A 21,391-nucleotide genomic window follows, 5' to 3' on the forward strand; every position below is an offset into this window, starting at 1 on the left:
ACATTTTAGAAAACGTTGTCCAAAAACATAAAAACATTTGGATCCAACCAATACTTGAGCATCATGGTCAAGGCCAAAAAAGGTAAATAAAAGGTATATGGAATGAATTCTTGGTAAGGTTCTTGATTGTAATGCGTAGGTAATTTTTGGCCACGAGTAACAATCGCGTGTTGTTAGATGACACCTAAGTTGGTTGATGGATGTACGTTGATGAAAGGGCCACACGCCATGTTGGGTGAGCTTACTTGAGGATGTTGGCCTTTGTTGGGGTCAAAATTAATGATCAAGTGTTCTTGATTGCACACAAGATCAAAAGGCCAATTTGGATGATGTCAATGTATGATTTATTGGGATAAACGTGGTTGAGGATGGAATAGAAATTGGTGGTCAAATTGAATTGCATGTGTGATGTCCCAATTTTATTGTCATGAGGGAGCTTGAAGTTGTTTGGACATGTTTGGAGGACAATGTCACAACATTCCTCGTGATGACTTTAACTTTGAATCGTGGCTTTGTTTCTCATTTAAAATAATTCAAACTATACCATTTGCTCCATCCTCCTTGTAAGTGGATCCACATGGTTCACAGTTCCAAAGACTTACTTTTGTACTCACTCAATTTGTTGGCAATTTTCATGTGGAGTTTTTGAACTCATCTTGAACTACTTGAACCAATCATTGTTAGATGTATCACATTATAAGTAATGCTTTAAGTTGTTGATAACTCGCTTAAATGGCAATCAATTTTCATGCATCACCGTGCCAATGGAAATTGCATGCAATAATGCAATTTAGATGTGGCAAAAAAGGTTGGCGACAAACACAAACCAATAGTTTATTATGTTGGTAGAATTAATCATCCTCCCAACCAAGTAGATTGATTAACATTGGGTTCACCCCAAAAATTGATGGGTTAAAATGGAACATATATTTGATGCATTGGAAGTAGAAATTGCATGCTATTTAGATGTGGCAAAATAAGCACAAATATATTGCATACCATTGGCATTAAACACAAACCGATAATTTATTGTGTTGGTACAAGTAATTTTCCTCCCAACTAAGTAGATTGATTGACATTGGGTTCACCCCCAATTTTGATGGGTTAAAATGGAACATATATTCGTGATTAGGACATGTAGCTAGTGGCTAACATAGAGGAGCTATTGGTGTGGTTGTTGATGTTGTGCCACGTGGTAGAACTGAATATAGCAAGTGGGCATGGCTTCCCTTGCTCATTGAATGCCTTCTCAACTTCTCTCTTATTTTGTCTAAAGGAAACATGCTTGAACTCGAACTGACTCTTGAAAATCTCAAATGTTGACAAAACAAAAAAGATCACGCATCCATTCAACACTACTCTTCTCTCTTATTTTGTCTGAAGGAAACATGCTTGAACTCGAACTAACTCTTGAAAGTCTCAAATGTTGACAAAACAAAAAAGATCACGCATCCATTCAACACTACTAAAAAGCTCAAATACCAAATCGTAAGTGTGTTTATGCCATTTTGGGATGATCGAATGAGGCAATCCTCAAAGAGACCCAATGTTGATTGCAACCAAATGGATGTGCAATGCATCAAGTAGCGTCATGTTGACTGTAAACCAAATTTAGCCCATGAGATTGGTTTACAACAAAATAGGGCGTTTGACCATTCATAAAAAATAAAATAAAATAAAATAGAACATGGTCTTGTTTAACCCGAGAGGCCGAAAGGAGGGTGGAAACTTCATCACAAGTTCCCTCCTCCTTTCCTACTTGGGGACCCACTTTGTGATTTCCTGAAGTCCACTCTCTCTTGGAGCTTGTAGAGAGGAAAATGGCTTTTCAGTTAAGTCAGGTAAAACTTGCTTGCCTTTTCGTTGAAAAAGCAATAGAAAAAAGTTACGAATACAAGAAAGAAGAAGCCGCAACCACAACCCAAGCTAAAAGAGTTCTAGTATTGTACAAAACGTGCTATGGTGTAACATATTTTATAAAGGAAATGACTTTGTACTAGGCCTAGTTTCATTTCCATCCAAGTCTCTCGAAAAGAAGCATGAGGTCAAAGGTTTTCAATGTGGGTGGAACTTGTGGTCCCGATGTATAAGGTATCCCAACCATTGCTTCTAGGCGGTGTAGCTCACATTCCCTTATCTCGAGAGAGAGAAAGAGAGAGGTATTCTACGCCTTAGAAGTATTTTGTCAAACACCTAAAACGTCAGCGAGAGAAAAGAAAGAAAGAAAGATATATTAACTTCTTCTAAGACCAAATTTGGCCCATTAGACAATTGATTATAGAGAGAGAGGTATTCTATACCTCAAAAATATTCTAGCAAATACCTAAAACCTCAGCGAGAGAAAAGAAAGAAAGAATGATATATTAATGTCTTCTAAGACCAAAATTGGTCCATGAGACAATTGTTCATAGTAATAGGATATGTACCCAACCATCAAAAATGATAAATCAAAAAACAAATAAACAAGGCCCATGAGAGAGAGAGAGAGAGAGAGAGAGAGAGATGTAGCTCTGTTGGTAAGGTTGCCCAATGGAGACAAGGTGGTCATGGGTTCAACCCCTACATTCCACAGTGGCATCTAGTGAAATAGAGATATATATGAAGTATATAATAGAGAGGTGAGGAAATTGGGTTTTGAACCCAAGACACAGTGCTTGTAGTGTTATCGACTTACCACTAGGGTAAGCTAATTACGATAAAAAAAATTAAAGAGAGAGAGAGAGGGGTATCTTACATGCATAAAACGGGGGATATTGTGGAGAAATCCAGAAATCGCAGGGGTATTCCGGGAAATACCTAAAATTTCAGTTAGAGGGTATAATACGAATTAAAAAAAAGAATACACATATGTACATTTGTTGCCCCAAAACCTTACCTTTCTCTGCAGACTGCTACAGAGAGGGGTTAGGAAGCGAAGCGAAACCGAGGTTTTTGGCGATGGCGACGACGGCCTTGGCGTTGCAGCTGCAGGCCCTCTCCGCTATCTCGAACACCTCTTCTTCTTCTTCCTTCCTTTCAAAGAAGAACAACACGAAACCTTCGATCCTCTTTGATCCTCGGGAGGCTGCAGATGTTGACTCTTCCACGATTTTCTCTCTCGCATTAGCTGGTAAAATGCCTTTCGGTCTATACACACAAAAATCATATCTTTCCATTGCGTTTCTGACATATCTATCCCTTTGGTTGCGATCGTATCTCATCATCTTCCCGAGAAAGAAATGTTTGTTTTTAGTTAGGTATGCATGTCTTTAGCAATGGATTTAATTCGAAGTAATATTTATATAGCCGAGAAAGAGAAAAAGTTTTGTTTCTCAATGCTTCTACTGTTTCTTTCTGCAATGCTTATTTTTTTGAAAATTTTCTCTCTTTCTCTCTCTCCCCCCCCCACGTTTTGATACACGAGTCGAGCCAACTTCATTAAAAACGTTTACGAGAAAGAGGCATTGACTAAGAAGGTTGCCTGAATTTAATTGTTAATATCTAGAAATTTAGGAATCTTAACATCTTACCTAGCAGAATCACAATTGCCATTTCTTGATGTGTTCTCTTGGTCTAAGAAAGAAAATCCTTGTGGTTTCTGGTATTTGTTTTTGCAGTATATTTGTGGTTTTTTTCCTTTTTCACACGAGGAATGAACACATAAAGATTACAAGTGGTGTAACTGATACAAATTCTTTATTTTTTGCTAAAACCTCATATAATGAGAGTATGTAAAACTGACCCTAATTTTATCAATTTTTTTCTGTTTTCTTTTTGGTGCTCTGATTCTATGAGTACGTGAGACAGGAACATGAGGCATTGAGCATTTCTCTCATAATCCATTTAATTCTTAGTGCAATGTGCCATATTTCTTCAAACTTCTGCTTTAAAAAACAGGCTCTTGAAGAGCTCACTGCAGAGAATTCTTATTTTGCAATGATTAATTTTATATTCTAATTTTATCAATTTTATTCCATGTTTCTCCTTGATGCTCTAATTTTATGAATAAGTGAGATTGGAACATCAGACATCTAGAATTTCTCTTTCTTCATCCTTGAAATTCTTAATGCAATGTGCCTTATTTCATCACACTTCTGTTTCCAAAAAACCAGGTCTCGAAGAGCTCACTGCAGAGAATTCTTATTTTGCAACATTTAAGAAATCACTGTTCAGTGTCGAGAGCAGCCAAACAGAAAGAGAACAGCAAGGAAAAGAATTCAATGAAAAATTGGATGCGTCTATTCGTAATTTCTTGTTATTAGTTTCAGATTATCTTCTTTTAAGTGCATCTCATCAGATCCTTGAGTATCTGATTAGGAGATACAGGTCACTATCCATTTCTCCTTTTTTCTGTTTTCTCAGAAGGCATTTTAGATGAGATTTGTGTAGTTCTAACATATTTCTATTGTTTTTGTTTTGATGTTCTAGTATTCACATTTATAACGTGGATGATCTGATTACATTTACGCTACCATATCATGAGACCAGCCTTTTTGTTCGAATCGTGCAGCTTGCTAATCTAGAGTATGCTGTTTATTCATCTCATTAAACCCACTATCATTAACTTGTATGAAATATCTTTATGCTATATAATTCAGTTTAAATGAAAGATTTTTCACACCCTTTCCAGTAGCTGAGTAAATAGAGAGTAAATTCTAATAAAGTAAAATTAAAGGAGTGACTGCTATGAAAAGGCAATGTACCGCTCACTACTTAGTCTTAAGTATCTTATAGAAATCAGTAAAAGCATATCTTAAGAAATCTATTGTTGTAAAAGCTCTGTATTATGTTTAGATAAAAGTTTGAAGTAGATGCTTCTGCTGTTCAGTTTCACATTAAATGCTTAAGAACTACATTTCTGTCAGCTGCATTGATTCTTAATGAACTATTGTTATTGAGCTGTTATAGCAGACAAAAAAAATGAAAGTTAATATACACACCAGTTTCTCCCCAAAAAGGAAAGAAAGAATTTACGCAGAGATATACAGCACAATTGCGTGCTTTAGATTGTGTATTGCAGTGATCTAGTGGAGTTCTTGGCCATACCTCAGAATTTGGCCATATTGCATTAACACAGTGTCCAGATAATATACAGCCCTCATTTGAGAAAGAAAGAAAGAAATATTAATGTCTTTTAAGAGGTTGGAATGGCCAATAAGACTAAACAAGATATTACATCTTAAAATGTTGTCTTCTCTGTGAGAACAAAAAAGCTGTAATTAATGTCGGTAAATAAATAGTAACTAAAAAAATAAATAAAGAATAAAAGAAAAAGAAAAAGAAAAAAAGAAAAAAAGGGAAAAAAATAGAAAAAGAAAGTAGAAGTGACTAAATAATTCTGCTATTTATACATGTAAGACTCACAACAAGGTAGATTCTAATTTCTGTCTTTGAAAGATCTCAACATGGTCGATATATCTTCTAAAGATAGTGATGGCCTATGATATCTACAAATTTACACGTTAGAGAAAGTAAAAAAGCTACCAAGCACTGGTCCTGTATTATCACACCAAATGTTTCTGTAAACAATGAAATGTTCATTTTGTCCCTTCTGTTTTCAGGAATACTAGATGGCACTTTCTTTCAGGTGTTAAGAAATCTGGTGCAGCGCCCCCTAGAGAGCTTGTAGTTCAACAATGCCTTCGAGATATGGCAGTTTTGGATGGGATTTGTGAGTTGGTATGTATTATACTTCCAACAATCTGGATATTGCCAGATGTAGTTAACATGTGTCTGTATTTTCTTTTTATGAACTATATTGTAACCAAAGACTTAGCTTCATCCTTTCATAATACTTATGCAGTCCATTACGATGTGCTTGTACCATTTGTTTATGAATCAGATTGTGGTGAAGTGTTAATGCCATGTCTTGTTATAAATGCTAGCTTTTTTGTGCTCTTATATTTTGTTCATGGATATGATATGCTATGTCATCTTGTTGTGTTTTACATGCTCATTAAATATTCTTTGTGGTGGTTCACCTTATTTCCAGGTGTTCTACCATCAACATATGTGGTGTTAAGAAAACTTTTACTTATTGTTTATGAATCAGATGGTGGCCTAACAGTTCATCTCATTCATGTCTTATTTCTAGGGCCATACTGTGGTATCTGGCAAGGTTTCCAGATTCAAGACAACTTACTCTTTTAGTGCCACTATTGTCATTGAGGTTTTGGCCACAGAAAAATCAGTCGATTCTGCTCTAATAAGTAGAATCCTCCCCTTCATAGAGAAATGCTTTAAGAAGGGCTCGTCTGAAGAATATGAGGTATTGTTTTTACTTGTTCTATGCTATGATTCTGTAGAATACTTTGTAAATGGTCACTCCTTTACTTTTTGATATATATATTCAGTCATAGTTATGATTCATGACTAATAGAGAGTATTCATGTATACTTGGATTTTATGTTAGTGCCTTATGATTAGAAGCTTATTTTATTTGGCAGATTGGAGGGTTGATGATTATTGGGACCCTGACTAGGAAGGCAAATTTAACTGAGGAAATGAGTGTGTCACTAGTTGATCTAATTGCAAAAGTTTTCAACAATGAAGTGCAACAGGTGGAAGGTGGCAAAATACTCGAAATGGGTTTGATGGTCATTATCCAAATCATGCAGGTTGGCCATGTTTATGAGGACAGTGTCACTAACAAATACACATGCTCTAGGAAAATGGGATAATTTTGTTTCTTATAGCACAAAGATCTTTTGATAATTCTGCACCATAGTAGCTCATTCATTCTTTTACATTGTAGGTTACATATTAGTTTTAGCCTATAGTCAACTCAATGAGCTTTTCTTTTGTATTGGCAAGATATCATTTTAATACTTGTAGACACTGTAATATAGTCTGTGTTTCTTTTTTTTTTTTGCTTTTACAGACTCAACCTGTGAGTTACTTTCCTGATAAAGCATTCAAGTCTATGGTCAAAATACGGTAACCTATTTAGGTCTCAAGCATTTTGGCTCCTGTAAAAGATGTTAATATAATTTTCTTTCTTTTTAATGTGAAAACGTTTGAAATACCCCAAGTTTTTTTTATCTCCACAAACGTCCTTGGTCAATGATGTTGTTTTATCACAATTACATGTCCTATTTGATCAATTATATGGTCAATTCATGGCCTCTGGGGCATGCGGGGAAATATCAAAACGGCTTTGAGGAAATGAATTTAAAACCAAGTGGTATTTCAGGGTTTTTCCTTTTCCAATATTGCTTTAAAGTGGGCTGATATTTGAACCATTTCTTGTTAACAGAGAGCTTCCCCACATCTTGAAAAGAATAACCACTTCTTTCAGATCTGAGAAGGCTTTATCGCTTCTAATCAAAAGCCTTGTTAAACTCTGGTAAAGTTTTAACTGAGATGTATCCTGTACATGCATATAGAAAACGTATTCTTCTGATGTGGTCATCTATATGTTTCATTGTTTGTAGTTTGTCAAGTCCGCACTATGGGAATTTGCTTCAAGATCTTATTCGTACCCTACCACTCCAGGATCATGCAGAATCAATGATATTGTCTTTTCTAGAGATGTGTTGCGCACAAGCCACAATGACGGATCTCTTGAAAGGTTTTATTTAATTATCAATCCATCCTACTCTTAATTGAGAACTCCTCTTGAAGCTCTTTTATATATAAGTGAATGAATAGGTTCAGTGCTTGTGAAGTTTGCACTCTGGCTTCAATTTCAACCTTGTATTTCATTATATGGTTTTGTGTATGTGTTTATAGGTGAACTTATGAAGCTACTATTAGATATGAAGAACAGTTTTCCTAAAGAATTGGACATGTCAATTAACAAATTCCTCAAGGTAGGTATATCTTGTAGGTCTGCATTGTGCATTAATAACAAACGTTGGTACAAAAAGGTGGTGTTATTATGTTGCAGTCTCATGTGGAAGCAAAACCTGTCGCAATGGGCGAACTTTTATCATTTTTACGTGATACCCTTGATGGAACTCTACATGCAGTTTTGCCCAGCACGAACCAGAGCATCTATATGTCCTTAAAGCATCCTGAGGTATTATATTTGTTAAGTAAGTGTTCGGATATTTGTTAATATTTTAAGTGTTAATTATTTTCATGATATATGATTTAAGCTTGTCAGTTGACAAAGAATGGCAGGTTCTTAACATGCTAGCATTTGATATTGCTATAATAAACACACAGTTTGTATCTAGCCTTCATACAGTATAGCATTTGAATGTATCCGAGATCATGCTGATGGGTATAAGCCCAAAATGGAGTATGATTAACAAAGCCGCTATTGAGGAGTGCGTGTTTCTGCGCGAAGTGGTCCCTGTCACGGAGTTTGATGGGAAATCCACATGGTGACTGTGGTTGATTGGGGAATAATGTCATGTAGAAGCTATAGTGGAGACATTTCCAAAGATTTATACCTTAGAACATTAATTATTTGATCTGCTAAACCATATTTCATATGCACACAGAGCTTGAAGGTATCAAACCTCCTCTACTAATTTATATTTCTTGAAAGAAATGCGAATAAATCCACATTAATGCACCTAGCTAAATCTGGTTCAAGCTTCTTGCTTTGGAAATGGTCTACTGCTGTACAATGGAACTTGATGATCCAAATAACCACCCTTGGTAGTTCTATTTGCTCATGGGTCATTATTACCATCAATTTCTATAGGAACTGCTATGAAAGGAATGATGACTATAGAGGTTGCAATTGATAGGGTAGGAATAATTAAGACATTGAACTATCCGATATACAGACGGTTTTCAATGCTGATGGTCCAGTCACAGAAGTAATCTCACAGGCTTGTGCTTTCGCTTCTTTCTGAAGTTGTGATCATGATAATCTTTCGTATCAAAAAAATTAGTGATTCCCCAGGGGAGGATGAAGCAATCTATTAATCAATGTTTATTTATCAATCTTTTATTTGCTTTCATTCAATTGAACCTTTCTCATTGTTTTTTTATGAAAAACTAAATTACGATGGAGTTAATGTAAATAATATCTCTTCCTTCAAGCTAACATATATACATTTTTCATGACATTTGACATTTGAGATTGTTTTCTACAGGCCAATTGTCGAGGCTTGGCACTTCAGCAAGTGGCAGATGTAGCCAGAAGAAATCCAGAGGTTAAAGCTATTATTTATTTGTTTGATGTGTTTTAACTTAAATTTAAGCCAATGGTCTTATTATATCTTATTTTTTAATAAAATATAGAGTTAGACGTAAAACAGATATAATTGTCCAGATTGAATATGTAGATGTACTTTATTCTAGATCAATAGTTGGTTTATTGTTTCATTTGTAATATCTAGTGTAGGCTTATTTTGTTTTCTTCCATCTGTGACAGATGAAAGTTATCTGCTCAGAGGCATTGCTTTTAGGACTTCATGATGAGGATATATCTGTAGTCGATTCAGTTCTATCTATAGATGGGCTGGAAAAGCTAGTGAATGCTATGGAGTTTTTAACGAGTATGATCGATGTTTTAGCAAGATGCAATGAGTTGTTTGAGAAAGGTAATTCTACACTGCTTGGAATCTGAGTTTTGTAACGTTCTAGCTAGGATGGATTGCCTGACAAAAGCAACATAAATTTATTGAATTCCTTTTACCATAATTAACTTCTAGGAAATTTAACTTATTCTGGTTATTCTGCTCAAAATTGTCTCGACAGGGCTAATTTCATACTTTTGCAAGCATTTTGCATGTATTATGAGAAAAACAATGGCATATTATTGTGAAATGCACATAAGAGATCAAAACCACCCTACTTAGCTTCTTACTTCTTGCTCAATTTATAATCGATACAAAGGTACCCATTTGGGTTGGCTTAGCTACATGCGTGCTAAAATGGGTGTCCTAAAAGGGTGGGTTGGCTTAGGTACATGCATGCTAAAAAGGGTGTGCACAAAGGAACACATGCACACCACATTATGATCCACTAATGCTTCTTCATAATTCTTCCAAGTTGACTTTCTGTGCAGCATATCGCTCACCTCTTTCAGATCTGATTCTATTGTTTCTATGTTATAACTTATTAGCTAGAGTAAGGTGTTTTTGTTAGTTCAAACTTAAGGATGTTCAAGCAGAAAAGCTTAACCTCGTACACATGTGAATGTATTTAGGTATCTGTAGTAGAAACTTGGAACTTGTGTTTCCACTATTTCTATACTAATCTTTGTTTTGGAAAAGCAAAATAACTCTGAAATGCATATTGATCAATCTATGATTGGACAGGATCTCGGTCAGTGAAAGCTCAGGCAAGCTCAATTGCAAGACATTGCCTACAACTGTTGTCGTCGTCATATTTGGATTCTAATCCAAGTTATGTAGAAAAAATTGGACAGGTGTTTTTGAGCTATATTTTCCTCTATCCAAAGGTTAGTTTTCAATCTTTTATAGGGTAAATAAAGTATTCACACTACATTCAACTCAAACCTGTGTCTTTTTGTTGCAGACATGGAAGTTAAACCTCATGGCATTAAAACAGTCGAAGAATTTGCAGTGGAGCTTCTTTAGAGGATTGTGCTCAGTAAAAAATGACATATTGGATGCAGATGTTGTTAATGACAAGGTAAAAGATTGTCTTAACTTACGAGATTTTTTGTATTTTTGTTTTTGATAATTTTCTTCATTTTTTTATTTGTAGGAGTCGAAGAAACTATGGTTATATGATGTGAATACTAAGGTTGTTGAATCACTTGCAAATGGCCTTTGGGAGGACTTGGATTCCCTCCCATTGGAGTTCGCTTCCACCACAAGAAACCATGGAACAAAGTGTTTTATACTGCTAGTCCTATTGAAAACATTGTCCAGAGGCCAGGAAGGTATTGTCTTATTTATTTTCTTTAACAATGGACAATCTGATATTTCTAGTATCTTGTTTAGATCCCACTACTGTGTCCCAATAATTCCCATCGAATTTCAAACATTATTGCTAGATGACACTTAACGTACATAGCTAATGGATTTCTCATGCAATTTTGATGACATACAACGCATTAATATATTCATCACCTGAATACATACGATTTTATCTTATGTGATTTGCTCACCATCAATCTAGGATTTAACAACATATGATGCATTAATTTATGAAATATGTAATTACTCACTGCATGTGTATTGTGTTTGACAAGTTTTTATTTGGAACTTTTCATGTTTCACAAAAGAAATAAGAATGTTGATATTTAGGATTTTCTCACATGAAATGAATAATGATCTTTGATGCCCCCACTCAATACTAGGCTAACCCAGAATCTGACAGTACCATTTCTTCCTTTTGTGTGTTGTTCTTTGTTTTTGTCCGTAAATAACTCAATATTCATTCCAAAGTGTAATGTTAGTCCTCAAAAGAATACCGTTGAATATTGTATGAATCTTCTTCGGTCGTATTGAAAGTCAAACTTTTTTGTTTTAACCAGGTAGTAGTATCGGATGGTAAACGTGGCAAATTTACATAAAAACTCAATATTGCTGTTGACGTTAATATGTTGGCACTCTAAGAAGTGCACCTGTATTACTAAGAATCAATTGGAATGTCATCCTGAGACTCACTTAAGCCTGATTTATTGAAATTGTACGCTACTGTTCATGGAAGTTAAAGAGTTACACAATGAATCTTTGTCTCCACTGATGACAAACTTCCATTTCTTTCTTTTTTTGGGGGTATTTGTGGTTCATCTACTTTTAACATAGTTTCCTTGACAATTTATTGTTCAATACTACTTGGAGCGCTTCTTGTATCATTCTTACAAATACATTAAAAGTGCGTGCATCCTATGGAGTATGTAGTTCACAGCGTAGGTTACTGAAGTTCAAGCGTTACTATCAAAACCTTGCAAGTGTCTGTTAGAATACTGATTGTTGAGCTGTGCCTATCAAAACCTTATGTGACAATACATGTAAATACTTGAATGCGATTTCATGTTAGTTGAGAAAATTTCATCTCAAAATTACAATATGATGTATGTTACTTAATATCTTGCAATGCTAAGAAATGTTGTAGTTTTATGCTCCATTTTTCAGGATTAACATTGAACCTCTCAAAAAAATATTTTGGATTTTTGAAGCAAGAGTGGATAGATATAGAGTCTAGTGAGGAATTTTCAGCATCTAAGGTATACATATTGGCATAGGCTTTGACTGTTTTTTATACAATCCAATGGAATGCATTCTAATATTTTATAGGAAGATGAATTTAGCAAACATTCTCTGAAAAAATCTCCATTTGTGGTGTTGTAGATTAACAATGACGACACCATTGGGGCTTCTCTGTTTACCTATGAGTTCTTCAAAACAATGCAACAAGAATCAAAACTTACATTTGGCCGTCTGGTGGTTGAATCCTTCTACAGAGTCTTGTCAAGCATGCCATTGATAGAGAAGGGAAGGAAAAAGGTGATATTTATTGACATAAATTATATTAACTCATGAAAAAAGATGCATTGGTGAATATGCTCTGTTTATGCAATGGCAGGGTTCTCACTTGATCTTCTTTTGTTTCCCAGGGATATGAGAAGTCATGGTTGAATATGATGGAAGATTTGTTTGTTGTTTTTTCATCATCTCATTCAAGATTGATCTTTGAAAAACACATTAAGCTTATTTTAAACAGAATACCGATATTGCCTGTGGTGTTCCTTTCAAATTTTTTCAATGCAGAAGGTTATGATTTTATTTCATATATTTTGTTGAACTTATTTATGGTGTGAAATAGATTTATATTGCCATATTTTCTTTTGAAAAAGAATTTCTGTGTTATGTTGCATAGTTATTTATTGAAGTCGACATTTTGAAGAAACTATTATCAGAAAAATATTAAAAAAGTTATCAATGAATGTTTTCTGTTTAGGTGGTACTGTTCCTGTGAGTGCTCAGATACACAGTTTAACTGTTCTATCTTGCTATTGGGATGAGACCAAAGATATTACAAGGTTAGACATGCAACTTGCAGTTCCTCATTTGGTTACAGCACTTGCAAGTCCCATCAAGGTATGAGAGTGTATATGTTATTGATATCAAGGTTGTGTTTATGTTCCAAATATAGCTAAAAGATCGGTAAACAGGCAATAAGAGAAGGAGCATGTGGCTGCTTGGAAAAACTCTATGCTCAATCCAGATATAGTTCAGGCTTAAGCAATGTTCCAAATGGTAACATGTATTTCATATGATGTAATGTGTTTTATTGGATTATTGGTAAGAGGTTATTCAAGGTGACTAATCTAGATTATTTGTAATAGGTTATTGAAAGGTAAATAACTTGGATTTTTGTATTTTTATATTCTTTGTTGGAATGCCATTCGTTTTCAGGTTCTCAGGTGGAGATTGATGTCCTTAATATTGAGACATTCCATTCATTTTTGGAAACATTGTTGGAGTTTAGAGGCTCATTTATCTCAGATGGGGACTTTGTATCTAAATTCTTGATATCTACATTGGGTCCACAGAAAGAGCATAGAAATAGAAAGGCTGAAAAGGAAATAACATTAAGGTGATAGTCTCTGTTAATGCTATCATCCAATCACCTATTAACTAAACATGCCTTTAATTCTTTAGATTATCATGTTAATTGGTTACTTATAGAAATATTTTCCCTGTCATATAACTTTTAACACATAAAATTGGTTATTGTATGATTCTCAATATTTCACAGGCTTAAGAAATCTGCTAGAACTGCAGTATTTCTGTTTCTTTTACGGAATGCCATCAACTTTTCTCTATATTCACAGGTTTATTTATTTTCCTGGCTGTTGTTACTAAGAAATCAATTTGGATGTAGTACTGAATATATTATAGAAATTCTCACCAAGTGTAATTTGATTTGCAGTATACTCTTTTTCTCAATTTGAAAGGAGTTGGTTATATGCAAGAGCAAGCAGTAGAAACAAAAAAAATATTTGATTCATTGTTGAGTAGATGGAATCAATGGAAGTTTCACGGAGCAGATGAGGAAAATCTTTCAAAGCTTGAGATACAGTTTTTTCAGCACCTTTTGCAGGTTTTATAACAGTCACTCTCATATGCAAATTGCAAAGTGGAAAATTGCCTCGCATGATTTTCAGTTTTATGATCTCATCTTTCGTTTCTCTGATCTAGATACATCTCCATCATGATGGAATGTTCTCACTTCCAAATAGCAAGGATGGATCAAGTATCTGGTTTAAAACATTAATGACTGTTCTTAATGTGAGTATCTAACCTCCACAATTTTAATGGGTTCCTCTGCAGAAACGTCTCAAATCAAAATACAATACTGACCTGGGTTTTGTGTGTATAGATTGGTGAGGTTGCAGGGTCCATTGACGCAGATGTAATTGAGATACTGTGTAGTGTTTTGCCTTGCTTGGATGATAATATTTTCAATATGCTAGATAGCACCTCTCAGGTACTCGTATAGTACCACATATAATAATGATAGCGTCTATTTGATTGGAATATGTAGTTGAGTTGGATAAACCCATAAGAATAGTGTGATAACTTCTTTGCAACCCCGCCAGATTCAAAAAAGTGTGGCTCTGTACAATTTTTAGAAAATTCAAAGTATTAGCATTTTCTTGGCATATTTATATTGAGTTTTTTAATGCAGGATACTATTTTGAAGAAATTGATTGGTCTGAGTTTATTAAATCCTGAGCCTGTGCAAAGAGCCTCGCGTTTTGCATTACATAAGATTCAGGTATGGAACCCAGATATTTCGTGCAGGATTAATATTATGTAGCATGTGAAGGTTTCAAAATATTAAATGATGTGGGAACTTGTGTGCAGATGCGTCCACAAGTCATAACGAGGAGCTTGAATGGTTTCATTGGTTGTATCTATAGATCTTCTAAAGAACCTGTTGTACTGGATATGGGTATTATTGAATCTCTTATTGCTATAATGGAGTTCCTCCATTCAGAAAATGAGATTACTGGCATGTACGGCAATAGAAATTTGTTTTCAAATTTGTTTTTGATCTTTGTATTTTGTTTTTGTTCTCTACATTGATTGGCATGGATTTACAGGGAAGAGCTTATTCCGGTGTTATTTGATTTGTTACGTAAGCTCCCGAGAACAATGAGCCTTGAGAATAATAAGGTCATTGAAGATCGTCATGTAAGTTATCTTGAGAACCTGGTCCTGGGAGTGATTGAAAAGATTGCTAAATCTACCAAAGTTAGTGCAGAGGTTAGCATACTGTTTTTCTCTTGCTCATTAACTGTAAATTACATATGCTATCTAAATAGTTATGCTAGTTATGGTTGATCACAGGATTCAATATATGATGTGGACTTTTTGGTGGAGTCTATCCACGGTGCAAATGATATAAATACTGTGAACCAGGCACTAAGCTTATTGACAACTGTTGCTCAGGGCTGTCCAGATATTGTCTTGAAACATGTTATAACTGTGTTTTCTATTCTTGGGGAAACAACTATGGTGCAGGTTTGCTACACTAACATGTGCTGTTTTTGCTCTATTATTACCCTATTCTGCAATAAAATTCAAACGAGAATGCCTTCTATGATAATGTGTATAATGAACGGGAATGCATCATATGATCTTTTGCATAAATCAATGGGCTGCTGTGCAGAAAAACGAAATATATGTATGTTTATGTTTCCAAAAGACCATAATGGACTATGAGAACTGACATACATTATAGCTCTTTATGTTTCTCGTTCTCGTGGAGAATGTAATCCATTGGTAAATGGGTTTATTTAGAAGCCTTTTTCTACTATACAAAGGTACTTCTTAACCGTAAAGAATCCTAGTGCACATCCTAGTTTTTGATTACTTTTTACAAGTGTAAAATAAGCTAGTTATATTTCAGATGAATTGTGCGAAATTTGACGTGGGGTTGTGTTCTCAACCACACTTACTAGCCATAGAATCCATGCATAACCAATGTTTCCATGTTGCTGCATTCTTGGAATTTGGGACCACACACATTGTCATGACAACATTGGAACCACACACATTGCCATGACAACAAATGGACCACACAGATTGTCATGACAACATTAGGATCACACACACATTGTCATGACAACATTGGGATCATGACATTGGGACTTAATACATTGGAACTGACTGCCAAATTTCCAACTGTTGCAGATATGACCCGTATGTTCGCAATAATATGGGTTGGGCAAAGTAAACACGATCTCATCTTTTTAAGAAGCATCACTAATTTGCATTTGTGAAAACCATCATGCACTACACCCATATATTATGCCCTTCCAATTCAGCCAAGTGTCATGGAACATGGATTATATATAGAATCTTAGCTGATGTAACTGTTAGTGTTTCAAAGTTATGGCTATGTTACTGTTTTACACTACAGATGCACTGGATTTTGGTGATTTTAGTTGTAACTCATATTGATGTATGGCCTACTGATTATAAAATCCAGTTCTCTATATTCCATTAGTCTGATTCTATTGGTGTTAACATTACTGCAATATATGCAGGATGATAGTCATTCATATCTTGTCACCGAAAAGCTTATATCTGCGGTTGTCCCAAGCTGGCTGCAGAAGTTTGAGAACCCAAGGCTATTATTGGAGGTAATAATTTTTGTACAGTGCATTTACCCTAATTCTGGCATTATCTTAGTCAGCTGTAAATTTATGTATCATTTCACAGATAATTGTGAAGGCGCTACCTGATGTTCCATCTCATAGGCGAACTCCTTTACTGAAGACAACTCTAAGGTGGGGTTACGTGTGTTCGTGTTGTATCTCGGTCTACTGAAGGTTTTTAGTTACTTTATTTAATCGGTCTTGTCTTTTTTATGTATGCTTATAGAGTATCATGAAGTTAGCAAATTGCCATCAAGTCATGCTAGATTAATGGCAATAGTTGTTTTTTACAGCTTATTGTTCATGGAATAATAGTAAGAAAGCTGATTATGGTTATATTAAACATACACAACTATGTACAAATTGTTTCAAAATTCCTAATGATCAGAATACAGTATTTTGAATATCTTAGATTGAGTACATCTGTAGTGTTTCATTGATACAGGGGTTGCTATGCATGGCAGGAAGAATAATAATGGTATGCTGAAATAGCAAAGCGTTTTCCAAAGAATTCTTAAAATGCTGGCATATGCTGTATTGTGTCATCAACATTATCCCTGAAATGTTGTTAAGAAATGCTAAACATTCCGCATGTGCTTGTGATCATCAAACCAGAAAGAATAATTTATCTGTAGGCTTGTGTAACTGAGATAAACTATGACTTGATATGCAGTAGTTATGTACTATAGCATCTTTATCTAAACTTCACTTTGGCATTAAGATTCATGCAGGAGTCCACAAGCTTACACCTTCTGTTGCTGCTGCTCATCGAAAACACCGTTTCATCTATGAGACATCCAGAAAAACTGCAGAAGAAAAGATTCAGGAACAGCAATGTGAAGTCTGTAGATTTGGATGTTAAAAAATGGTCTGCGGAGTTTAGTAACAGTATCTGTGAAGAGTATGAGATCCCTATACGGTTGCCTGGACTGCTTAACTTGCTGAAATGCAGTGGAGACATCTTGTTGTCTGAGGAAAAACCTACTAATGAAAGTTCAATTGTGATACATGATAAAGTGGTCAATTTCATTTCAGCTCAGTTACAGAAGATTGGCCAAATTGAAGATCTGCCACATCAACAAAATCAGAAAACTTTCAGGGTAAATATTGGCATGTATTAGACATGGGGTATTTTCCTTGTGAGTGGTCATATGACCTTTGTTTTTTAATTGTTTACAGGGAGTATTCATTGAGATGTTGGAAATAGTTCTCAGTCACTTGCAAAGTTTGAGCATTAAGTCTCTTGATAAGAAGGTATCAGTACATGATGGTCTAAAATCACTCCAGGATAGTTTGGAGTGTCTTCTTCAATGTATCACCAACCTGTTGTCTATAAGTGCATTTACTGAAGCGATTCTTCATGTACTCCGAGGTTCTGATGCAAAGATGAAGATGAGGGTAGGTTGTGTTTGTGAAATACTTCAAAACATTTTCTTTTCAGATGCCTTAATGTATTTGTTATTTCCCAAATGCCCTTGGTCAAGCCGTGTTGAACAGTTATATTGCCTACATCAACTGTTATGTAGCCTTACTCTTTCACAGGTTGGCTAGGGCATTTCTGAAAAAGGGAAACTTGGAGTCATTTCAGAGTTTTCTCATTTATTTTCATGAATTATTGGGCTGATGAAGCATTTCCTTAAAATGCAGGCACTATGTCTTATATCCATGAAGTTGAATTCAAGTAATGAATTGTTAAGACGAAAGGATAGTATTAGTGCTAAATCTGGAGCTGAATTTTCAACTGATTCTCTAGAGTCATATGAAAATCTGATCAGATCTATTGTTGATTGTTTGGAGGAGAATGAAAACGTGTCAGATTTGGTCCTTTCAGCACTTTCAGCTTTGAAGAGCTGTAGCCAAATACTTGCCAGCAAAACAGCGCCCGTTTTCTTGTCAAGTACACCAATATTGATTAAGAATGCTATGCAGAATGCTTCTATAGCACCTATGTGTTTCCAATGTATTGCATCTATAATATCGGGAACTGGGTCAAATTCCCTTCCTGTTCTAAATGAGGTTATCAGAGGAGTTCTTGAGATTGGCAAGGAAAAGGAGATAGCCAAGGAAGCTGATGTGTGTGTTGCAATTTTAGATGTTTTAGAGGTTATCGTTGAAAAGCTAGGTTGCTTTTTAAGCCCTTACCTTGATGAGATTTTGGATTTGCTCTTGCTTCAACGGTGTTTCTTGGAAAGCACGTCCAAACTTTTAACTGAAAAATCGGAATCAGTACGACAGTGTCTGCCAAAAATGATTCCGGTATGGACATCAGATTTTTTAGCCCTTTCAAAAAGTAATTAATTTTACAATTATGTAACCGAATAATGTTCATCTGTGTCTTCAGGTGCGACATCTAATCAACCCCCTTGTTAGTGCATATAATCGATGCCTTCAGAAAGGCGAACTTTCTGTGCTTGCTTGTATTAAGATGCTTTCTTTGATGGTGTCTCTGTTCGATAAGACATCTGTGGCAGCATATTATACAAAAGTTTTTGAGTTATGCCTGGGTGGATTTGATCTTCGGAGAAATCCCCCTAGTTGCCTTTCCTCTACTGTGGACATAGAGACAAGTATTATCTCTTTATTTTCTGGACTGATTATGAAGCTTAATGAGAAAACTTTTAAGCCCTTGTTTGTCAGAATATTAGAGTGGACAGAGACAGAAGTAGATAATGCAGCTGGAGAAAATGAGAACAATAGAAATGTTCCCCGTAACATTGTTTTCTACAGAGTTGTATGTCAGCTTGCAGAAAAACTCAGGTCGTTTATCCATTTTTTCTTGTGCATTCCATTCTGTGTCACAGATGAAGGATTGTAGTTGAATTTGATAGGTGAAATATACTTGAATTTGCAGGTCTGTTTTTGTACCATACTTCCAATACTTGCTTAAGGGAATTGTACAACTATTAGGAAGTGGACAGGACATACCAAGTTCCAAACCACGAAAGAAATCAAAGGTTTTGTCAGAAACTGAGCAGAGTAGTAAACATAAGTCTCAAAGCCTAACGAGTGATGTGTGGCATCTTCGCTATCTCATTGTATCTGCTCTTCATAAATGTTTCCTATATGATAATGTGGGTTTTCTTGATGCTGACAAATTTCAGGTAATTAGTTTAACAGTTTCTCTGTTTTCATTAAAGCTTTTAATTTGGTTTTCTTATTTCCCTTCGTTTTGTCATATTCTCAGATGTTGTTAGGACCATTGATTGAACAAATCAGTGTTGAGAAACCATTGAACACTACTGAGTCCATTCCCAGTACTCAAGACATGGATGAAGCATTGGTCACTTGCATTGGTCAAATGGCTATTACGGCAGGCACAGACTTATTATGGAAACCATTAAATCATGAGGTATTGTTTCAGTCACTTGATAACAATACAGTATCAAATGCTAATGTTAACATGATAGCCACTTTAACTTTCTATATTCACTTCAAAACAAACATTAGCATTTGATACAGTATTGTTAATTGTAATGGGACTGCAAATTTTAACTGCCTCTCTTTTGCCTTCTTTTAAGGTATTGCTCTGTTCACGGTCTGAAACAATTCGGGTTAGAATCTTAAGCTTGGAGATATTGAAATATCTGGTAGAGCATCTAAGAGAAGACTATCTTGCTCTCTTACCTGAGACAATTCCATTCCTTGCGGAGCTTCTGGAAGACGCTGAGCTTCTGGTTGTAGCAAAAAGTCAAGAAATAATCAAGCTTTTGGAAGAGTTGAGTGGGGAAAGCCTATCTCAATATTTATAATATCATAGAACATCACCAGTAGAAGGTTGCTGTGATATCACTCTTATATAAGTCTGATCAATATGATGCCCGCGATGATGGCACTAATGACATCAATCTGGTCCGTATAATATCACTACCACAGCCTAAGTTTGCAACACAATCAGAGGGCACAAAAGGTTTGCTGGTAGCATTCTTTTTCCAACTATGTTTCCAGCGGATGAATTTAGTTGGGAGTTGTGATAATTTATTATTGTGATATGGTATCCTTATGTGAGTGTAATTTGATTTTTTTCGCAAAATAACTTGTGAGAACGAATTTATTTAGATAATAGTTATTGCTGATTTGTATCTATTAATGTATAACAGAAATATGGGTGGTTGTAAAAGAGTGTTTATACCACGATTTTTTTTACCTGAATTTATTACCTGAAAAAGTAATTGATTAGCTGAATGTGTATTGCCTTGCTAAATAAAACCAAATGATCATGTTATGATAGAGGGATCTGTAGTTATGATAAAGCAAGGGACCTGTATTTTTACCTGAATTCATTCTAAAGGAACCTGTAGTTATGATAGAGCAAGTTTTCTCTGAAAATTAGTTTCATTAACCTCACCTCACCTCGCTTCCATCCATTTTTGAACATCCATGCATCCTAGTGCCCTAGTTTTTGGAATTGTGTAATAGCTGTTTTTGCTTGTTTTCTGTTGAGAAATTTATTGCCATAATCACGAATTTGTCTTAAAGGAGACATTCAATAGGATAAAACAATTTTAGGCCTTTGTGGAAATTGCAATAAAACAAATGTATATATACTCTTTTGAGTAGGTTCCATTGTCTTTCCAGGGTTGATTTTCCCACTTTAAATTCTTACCAATTCCGGCTTCCCCATTCATTTTTCAAACCTAACAAACCAAAGCTCAAAACATTAAATTCTCACCGATTCCAACTTCCCCACTTATTCAACTTCCCTCAAATTTTACTATTGATTACTTAATTAAGGTTTCTTCTTTTTTTGAAGCCATTGACTCTTCTTCTACCTGAGGACCAGGAGGATCTTGGAATAAGCAGGATGTGGTATTGTGGGAAAAGAGTATTCGATCTACTTTGTAAATCTTTTGGTGTGAATTC

At 35.2% G+C, this 21,391-nt stretch overlaps 1 protein-coding gene across 2 annotated transcripts; it reads left to right on the forward strand.

Annotated features, from left to right (window-relative positions):
* The first annotated feature begins 2,907 nt into the window (after positions 1 to 2,907).
* LOC147868669 (ARM repeat superfamily protein) lies at positions 2,908 to 20,525 on the forward strand. Of its 2 annotated transcripts, none has more exons than XM_087322150.1 (39): positions 2,908 to 3,109; positions 4,092 to 4,305; positions 4,408 to 4,503; positions 5,541 to 5,658; positions 6,074 to 6,247; positions 6,426 to 6,596; positions 6,860 to 6,915; positions 7,235 to 7,324; positions 7,413 to 7,549; positions 7,711 to 7,790; positions 7,868 to 7,999; positions 9,033 to 9,092; positions 9,314 to 9,482; positions 10,203 to 10,345; positions 10,423 to 10,539; positions 10,615 to 10,792; positions 11,994 to 12,085; positions 12,210 to 12,365; positions 12,476 to 12,632; positions 12,820 to 12,959; positions 13,034 to 13,118; positions 13,278 to 13,458; positions 13,621 to 13,696; positions 13,795 to 13,965; positions 14,064 to 14,153; positions 14,245 to 14,352; positions 14,554 to 14,643; positions 14,733 to 14,884; positions 14,972 to 15,134; positions 15,219 to 15,392; positions 16,421 to 16,516; positions 16,596 to 16,663; positions 17,253 to 17,631; positions 17,711 to 17,929; positions 18,179 to 18,787; positions 18,873 to 19,288; positions 19,383 to 19,632; positions 19,716 to 19,880; positions 20,050 to 20,525. In XM_087322150.1, the coding sequence occupies exons 1-39, from the start codon at positions 2,938 to 2,940 to the stop codon at positions 20,278 to 20,280; spliced, it is 6,375 nt and encodes a 2,124-aa protein (XP_087178276.1). In that variant the 5' UTR covers positions 2,908 to 2,937; the 3' UTR covers positions 20,281 to 20,525. The 2 variants fall into 2 exon arrangements, with proteins under 2 accessions (XP_087178276.1, XP_087178285.1); XM_087322159.1 differs by having other exon boundaries at positions 14,972 to 15,122.
* The last annotated feature ends 866 nt before the right edge of the window (positions 20,526 to 21,391 follow it).

Source organism: Azolla caroliniana, unplaced genomic scaffold (assembly GCF_043228905.1).
Source record: "Azolla caroliniana isolate FFs.n. ecotype wild unplaced genomic scaffold, voAzoCaro1.0.p SCAF_1, whole genome shotgun sequence".
Classification (NCBI taxonomy): domain Eukaryota; kingdom Viridiplantae; phylum Streptophyta; class Polypodiopsida; order Salviniales; family Salviniaceae; genus Azolla; species Azolla caroliniana.